Source organism: Mycothermus thermophilus (genome assembly GCF_041956435.1).
Source record: "Mycothermus thermophilus strain CBS 625.91 unplaced genomic scaffold VTJ04scaffold_3, whole genome shotgun sequence".
NCBI classification, from domain to species: Eukaryota; Fungi; Ascomycota; class Sordariomycetes; order Sordariales; family Chaetomiaceae; genus Mycothermus; species Mycothermus thermophilus.
The window spans coordinates 2,949,370-2,957,075 of NW_027191429.1; the positions used below are offsets into that span (position 1 = coordinate 2,949,370).

Here is a 7,706-nt window from a genome sequence, read left to right on the forward strand (position 1 = left end):
CCATGCAGCCCATCGACCTCCCTGCAGATGATGTCTTCCCTGCTTCGAGAAGGTCGCTGACGGGATCCGCCCAAAAAGCCATCGACACCTAGATGGAGCCCCGATTTCTCTGTCAAGTGGAAAAAGGCAAACCGGCAAAAGATTTGTGACAAGGGTGAGATTCGAACTCACGCCCCATTTCTGAGACCAGGAAATCTGCGAGATTTGTGGAATTCAGGTTTTGCCTGAACCTGGCGCCTTGGACCGCTCGGCCACCTTGCCTTTCTGATGTTGCGTTGCAGAGGCACATCGTTTTGCCCAAACGTCAACCGCTCGCTCACGGACCATCCACCGCGCCAACGGTCATTGCACAGCATGCGGCCACAACGCGTCCAACGTAAGAACTGGGGGGATGTCAACAAACACAATAACAACAAAGTTTGGATGGCCTGACTGAGCGCCTGGTGAGTGAGGGGGAATCACTTATCTTTCCCTAGAAAAAAAAATCGCCACCGACAGATCGCGGGGTACGAGATGGCGATTGAGGACTGAGGCTGGCTGCAACACGCCGCTCATGGACAGATAGGCTTGCAGTAGCTGTTTCACATTAACGGCTCGTCCCAGAGCGTTGGATGCCGAGAGATGCAAATTGCAGAGGTATTGTACAATTGGTGGGAAACACATGCAGACCACGACCGGCCGGAGTTGAGGACGAGTATTCCGGTCGGTACGGCTATGAAGAGGCTGATCCAAGAGGTATCATCGGTCTGAAAAGTATATCCGGCAAAAACATCTTCGTCTGACGTTTGTTTATGTCTCGATGGGGGCGAGATAAAGACACGGCAGTTGGTTGAGGCTCCGAATCTGGATGACTTACTGTAAAGGAGGTTGACATCGAGCTGATGTCATCAAGTCATACGGAGCACATTTCCATAGCAAAGAGCAAAACTTGTCATTGTCTCGTCTACCGACTTCAACATCATGGTATCGCCGTCATCTGTCGATCCAGCCAGCTGATCATCATTTTCTCCAACTTTGTCATCCAACCCAAATTTTCGACCCAAGTCGAAGGAAACAACAGACAAAAAGAAACAACAACATAACAAAAAAAAAAAAAAGACCACAGAACACCCAACCAAGGAAAAAATGGCTCTCCTCATCAAGACCCAAGCTGGCAGTCAGCTCACTGCTCAGCAATAGCCTTGACAATCGCCTCGGCCACGCCCTTGGCGCTCGCCGGGTTCTGGCCCGTGATCAACTTCCCATCCACTACCACCTTCTCTGCCCACTTCTCGTCCGCCTTCTCATACCGTCCCTCAGGCCCGACTGCCCCGACAAGCTTGTCCTCTAGCAAGAACGGCACCGCCCCGTCCGCGCCGACAGCCCGCTCCTCCTCGTTGGACAAGCCCGTCACGGCACGGCCGCGAAGGAAGCGCACATCGTCCCCGTCCTTGTTGTCCTTCACGCCCAACAGCGCCGCGGGGCCGTGGCAGACGGCCGCCACCACCTTGCCCGCGGCGGCGAACTCGGCCACGAGCGCCTGCGAGTCCGGGTCCGTCACCAGGTCGAACACGGGACCGTGCCCGCCGGGGAAGAAGATGGCGTCGAACTCGCGCGCCGCGTCCTTGCCCGTCGCGGCGAGGCTGGCGAGCGGGATGGTGGATTCCCACAGGGCGCTCTGCTCGCTTAGGAAGCGCCGCGACACGGGGTCGTCGACGGCCGCGTCGATGGAGGACGGGTCCAGCGGGGCGTGGCCGCCTGCTGGGCTGGCGAGGGTCACGGAGATGTTGGCAGCCGTGAAGACCTCGTATGGGTGTGCAAGTTCGGACTAGGAGTTGGGTGAGTGGGTTGGTTCGGAAACGTGATTATGGGGTTGGAGACGTACCAGATACCAGCCCGTGGGCTTACCGGTGTCGCCCAGCTTGTCGTGGGAGGTGAGGACGACGAGGACCTTGTGGGTAGCCATGTTGAAAGTTGAGATGAGAAATGGTTTGTGATGAAGGTAAGTGATATCTGTGTATGAGTGTGAAAGCCGATGTCGATGAAAAGCTGAAGTGAGTTTGTGATGAAATGAGCTTGTCGAGGCCGGATGGGATGATGAACTTGTCGCGATCAACGAGTCTTCTCCCTTCACCTTTTATACGCCAATCTCTGATGGAGACCCGGACTTGAACACATCACGTCATTGTAGTATCTCACAACGCCCATCCTTCATTCCAATCAGTCGGTGACAAGCTCTCCAAGCACCGGTCACCAAGATTACGGCCTGTCCCATAGGTAAACTCGGCGTTTAGGCCAAAGACAGGAGACAGAACAACAGCATATCCAGCCGTCATTCTGAGTCCACAACAATCCACGACAGCAGGCCCTGTACACCATCCCTTCATCAAACTCGCGAGCACAAAATCCAGCAGCCTTCATCCCTCCTCAGCTGAGATCTCCCAGCCTTTCCAACATTCGTCCAACATAAGCCATGGAAAACAAAGGCAAACATCACATGCTTTTCCTGTTCCAACTTTTCCATTGGAAACCCGCCGCGTGACGTCACATACCGGTCGACTCACGGAAATCCCCCTTCCTCCCCCACAACCCCAAATGCGAGAAACCTCCTTGTGTTCGCCGGAGCCATCCCAACCTTTTGTCCTCCGAGACACTCTCCACCGACTCCCCCTTTTCCATCCCGTCCTCTCGGGGGGATATGGATGTCCTACCGGCACGGTACCGAGGAGGCCTTAAACACAGGAGCACAAAAGCCGCGTGGGCCGGTACACGGGACCGGGCGAGGGGAAAACGCGGCGCGGCGCGACGTGACGCATCATCATCATCGTCGGCAGCAATGAGTGGGTTTGTAGCATCCGCTGCTGACAAGGCTCGCACAAGGTCGTAGAACGAGTAGAGAACCGTGATACAACAAAGCCCTGCCGGCGACCGAGGGAAGGTGTGCGTGTATGTGCAACGAGCAACGAGAAACCCACTCGGCCGACGACTTGGGGAGCGGTCGGGTTCCGCTCCGAAGCGGAAGTTGTTCCATTCATTTTGACCGCTTGTCACAGAGCAGAAGAATGTAATCCGTGGGTCAGCAACTCCGACTCCGAAAATTGACCATCATCCATGGGATGTCTTGTCACCTCACCATGTCTCTCCCCGCCCAGAGCGAGAACAGAGAATGTGTAGAAACGACGCAAAGACTCTCAAAATTGCCGGCAACCAACCTTCCAACCTTCCAACCTTCCAACCTTCCCGTTGCACCACCATACCACCACCACCACCCGCCCACCGAGTTACAAGCCGAAAGCGTCATCTTTGTCGTATCTGACCATCCACGACTTCATAATCGACGCTGACACAGGTGCTACCACGGCAGTTCGTTCGCACGCACGTCCGGCTCTTCCACACCCACCCACCCACCTCCCTACCCACCCAAGCCCGTCCTACGCAAGAACTGGACTTGAACACAGGGGAAAAGGGAGCTTTGTATGTAACAGGCCACGTCTGCCGCCCCGCATGAGGGACCTGGATTGTCATCCCTTCGTATCGCCGGTTTCTGTGACAGGGACGCGTAAGATGATGATGATGATGATGACAATCATGATGGGAACAACTAGGTGGCCTGCTCCTCCTCAGAAGTTTCGTCTGCGGGCCGCTTTCTGGTGGGTCAATGGGTACGGTGATGAAATGACGCGGTATCAACTCGACTGACGAAGAGCAATGGTGTACCTCGTGTGACCTGCCTTGCCTCGCTAGGTACGTGGCCAAAGGCGGACGGGCGGACGGGAGGATGCAGAGATTGGACTCGGTCGACTTGATATGGCAGCAAAAAAAGAAGATGACAGGATGTAGGACAGAGCCTGTCGCGATTATCAAGGAGGGGAAGACGGATAGACCCTCCAACGACTGCCACTGTGGATATCGCATGCCACCCATCTCTTTCTGTTGTAGACAACAAAGGGGATGAACGACCTCAACTCCAGCACATAGGAGACGAAGAGCAAGTTTACACGGAGATGTTGCTTCTCACTCATCATTACCGAGTGGGCGAGCTGACCAATCCAAAGCACACCCACGCACCATATGTACTCGTACAGTCCTTACCCAACTCCTTCTACAATCCCGACCCCATCAAGCAATGAATTATAGGTATACCGCGTAACAAGATGCTAACCCGCCTTCCAGACAACTCCCCCAACGCCATCCCATCCAAACCCAACCGAACCGTATTGAAACACCATATCTCCCACCAGTAACAAGCGGTATCCAATGTGAACGAAAATAGACGTGACGTCAAGCAACCAGCTCTGCCAGGACGACCCTGTAATCGTCATCCCCGAGCGATAAACTCTCCTCATCCTCGTCCTTCTGTTCTTGCCTCTTCTCTTCCTTTGGCATTGAGCCAAACTCTGCCGCTGCCGCTCCAAGACCACCACCTAACGAAGATGGAGGAGAAGGATATGGCGAAGAAACCGCACGTTTCCCTGTGCAGAGGTTTTCCCGTGCGCACCCAGAATTCCCACCGAGAACAGGAAGAGAGGGGAAAAGGGAATAAGCCGCCCGCTTCCTCATGCTCAAGCATTCTGGCGTTCTTTCGAAACTGCCGTCCGGAGGAGAAGGAAGAGGAGCGGGAGAAGCAACGACGCGCTTCTTCATGGACGACTCCCACGACCTCCATGAATTCCTTCTTTCCCTGTCCAGATTCTGCTGCCAAAGTGGCCGTGCCTCTGGCTCCTGTTCCACTCCCTGCTCCTCCGCCTTTCCCTCTCTATCCTCATTTTCATCATCCGTCTCATCTCCTTCCTCGTCTTCATCCTCCTCAACAGCTATCGTCGGCGTCGACAACGGCGTCCGCAATCCAAACGTCGTCGGGGTATCAGGCGTGGAAAAAGAACGAACAGATTTAGGCGAAGACCCAGGCGAGACCGACCCCTACATCCACACCAAGTTCCGACTCTGCCTACGATTCTGCTGCCACAGCGGCCTGCCCTCGTCTGGTCCGCCTTCCTTCACACCCTCGGGCAGCGGCTGCTGCTGTGCTTGTTGGGGTGCACCCTGGGCTTGATACGAGTACTCTTGCTGATACTCGTACCCCTTCGGATAGCCTTGCCCCGTCGTCATCCCAGCTCCCGATCCAACAGCTGTTGATGATGACGCGGGCGTGACGTTGTCCCTATACCCGCCACTGATCCCCTGATCCTGCGGCTTCTGTCCGTCCAACCCGTCCTCTTCATCCTCCTCTCCTATGCTGCTCAACGGCGCATGGAAGCCTTGTCCGTAATCATTCCCAAGTGGAACAGTCCCCAGCCCCCCGCTCATCATCACATCCTGATTCGCTTGCGCACTGGTCAGCGGAACCTGGTCACTCTCCAGCTGCCGCTCCGCACCACGGTTAAGGTTGAAGAGCGGATTAAACCCTCCAATCCCACCCAGAACACCAGCTCCGCTGGCATACACAACCGGATGAGGCGCACCAACGTAGGGCTGCGTGGCCGGCGTATCGCTGTAGACACTGAGCGCGCCGGCGGAGGAGGGCGGGTAGGTGGTGGTAGGGGTTGGGCTAATGACATTGTAAGCGAAGCTTGGGGGGACATTTTGGTTGTCAGCTGAATTAAGTCCGGTTTGGAAGGGCATCGGTGGTATTTGTGGTTGTTGTTGCCCAGGGGCGGCGGCGGCGTTGAAGGGTGGGATCATGGTGTAGTTTGACGGATACTGGGGGCCTGCGCCAGGCACTGCGGCAGCCATGGGTGGTTGCGGCGGATCGTAGAGAACGCGGCCGGAAGGACCAGTCTCGAAGGCGTCAGCGTCCTCAGACGAGATAGCAGTGAAGCCCGTCCCACCGCCTGGCTTGGGCGGGCTGATAACCTTATTCCGGACACCGCCCGGTCCCGGGCCTTGGCGGACGTTGGAGTTGCGCCGCCGGATAAAGAAGAACACCAACGCCACAAGGGCGATCAGAACAGCCAGCCCGCCGATGACGCCGCCTACTATGGCGCCGGTTCGAAAATTCTGATCGTTTGAGGATGTGGGAGGGGCTGCAGTGGGGGCAGGCGTGGACGTGGTCGAAGTATCTGTTGGTGATGTCGTCACGTCCGACGTTGATGAGGACGTCGATGATGATGATGATGATGATGATGAGGAGGAGGAGGAGGAGGAGGAGGAGGAGGAGGAGGAGGAGGAGGAGGATTTCGACGATGAAGATGATGTTGACCGTGTCTTAGTCGACGAGATGGTACCCAGTGTGGTCGGCTCGGTCAGGGTTGTCGGCGACTTCGTCAGGGAGATGCTGATCGTCGGACGAGTCAGAACTGCAGTAGCACCACTAGCACTGTTCATGACTGTGGTTCCCAAAGTGCTTGCCATCCCGCAGCCAAACTGCGAATATCCACCCTCGAAGACATTCATGTAGCAAACGTTAGAGCCGGAGCAGCTGTACACGTATGGGTTCACCTCGGTCTGCGGGCCACTATTCGCATCCACGCAGCCCGTGAAGACGCCAGTGGTGCACTCGGCGGCACCATTAGGGCAGCAACCGATAACATTGTGTTCTTTGTCGACAACGCAGTGCGATCCCGCTCCGCAAGTCGCGGGAAGGGCGGCGTCTCCGCCAATATAGCCGCATATTGTATTATCCTCGAGCTCTCGCCGGCGAAAGACGAAGAGCTGTGCGTTGGGTGGCGGGGTTGGGCGCGGAGGCCATGGTTCAACGTTGAGAATGCGATGTGGTATTGTTATGGTCGGCTCCGGAGTCCTCTTCGGCAACGGCGGCAGTGTCGCACGAGCGTTTGTGAGCTGGAAGATGGCCGACAGAAGCAAGAGCGCCGTCGGCCTCGGAAGGGATTCAAATATGTCAACCCTCATTGTCGCGGAGGGGCCACAGCGAGGAGACGTTGTCTCAAGGCGCCCGACGGCGCAGCATGCGTTGGTTATCGTTTGGAATGGGACGTTGGCAGCGCGGTTGTTTCAATTCGATTTACTTCAGACTTCGTATACGAGCAACGCCGTGGTCGGTTCTAGAAACGAATGTACAGAGTAGGGGCCTTCGGATGTGTATCCGAGCCGAACCCACAGATATCGATGCTGACGGCAAAGGGAGAGAATGTGGATGTCAACTGATGAGAGTTAACGAGAGCGACGGGATCAACGAGAGCAAGAGAGAGAGCGAGGCAGAGTCAGGCGAGAGTGTCAGCGCCCGTGTTCCGGGTTTCACAAGGGTTAAAAACTGACGACGTTCATCTGCTGGCAAAGAACTCGCCCCGCAGTCTGTCCCAGCCCACCACTTCCCAAGTTGAAGTGCGGGCTGGACCGGGGTGCCCAGCCCCCCGATCTCCCAAGCCTCAGCCCCAGACCAGCCGAAGTCCGTCCCCTGGCAGCAACGGATCCATGGTTGCTTCCAAGAATGGTGCCTGACCGTTGGGCGAGGGGTTCCAGGCGAACCCAAACGTCAGTTTCCATTTCTTTTGGTGTTCCAGGTTCCTTGGAGCCCCTTCAGGAGAAGCTGACTGCTGTCGCACACGGATAACGTCATCCTCGACACGACAAGAAAAGAATCGAAAACCAAGTTCATGTGATTATCTTTGACTGAACCCAAACTGGAAGCCCTTCACGTTGGAAGGCATGTCCAGCATCTACCGGGGGTCTGCTGCGCTAAATAACGGTCTTGGTCAAGGCGCGGGTGACGGGTCCAGCCGCGACGGGGCGGGTGTGCCAGCCCTGCAAACAACCTAAAACTGGGCCTG

At 56.2% G+C, this 7,706-nt stretch overlaps 2 protein-coding genes and 1 non-coding gene across 3 annotated transcripts; all 3 read right to left on the minus strand.

Moving 5' to 3' along the window:
* Positions 1–146: 146 nt before the first annotated feature.
* On the minus strand, positions 147–261 carry VTJ04DRAFT_t66. The gene has a single exon. It is a non-coding gene; the product is annotated as a tRNA-Leu (tRNA).
* Positions 262–1,162: 901 nt separating this feature from the next.
* Positions 1,163–1,945, minus strand: VTJ04DRAFT_5217 (uncharacterized protein; the record flags this gene model as incomplete). Its single annotated transcript, XM_069363309.1, has 2 exons — positions 1,163–1,807; positions 1,865–1,945. The coding sequence occupies 2 exons, from the start codon at positions 1,943–1,945 to the stop codon at positions 1,163–1,165; spliced, it is 726 nt and encodes a 241-aa protein (XP_069220168.1).
* A 2,954-nt stretch (positions 1,946–4,899) lies between these two features.
* Positions 4,900–6,828, minus strand: VTJ04DRAFT_5218 (uncharacterized protein; the record flags this gene model as incomplete). Its single annotated transcript, XM_069363310.1, has 1 exon — positions 4,900–6,828. The coding sequence occupies one exon, from the start codon at positions 6,826–6,828 to the stop codon at positions 4,900–4,902; it is 1,929 nt and encodes a 642-aa protein (XP_069220169.1).
* Between the last annotated feature and the right edge of the window lie 878 nt (positions 6,829–7,706).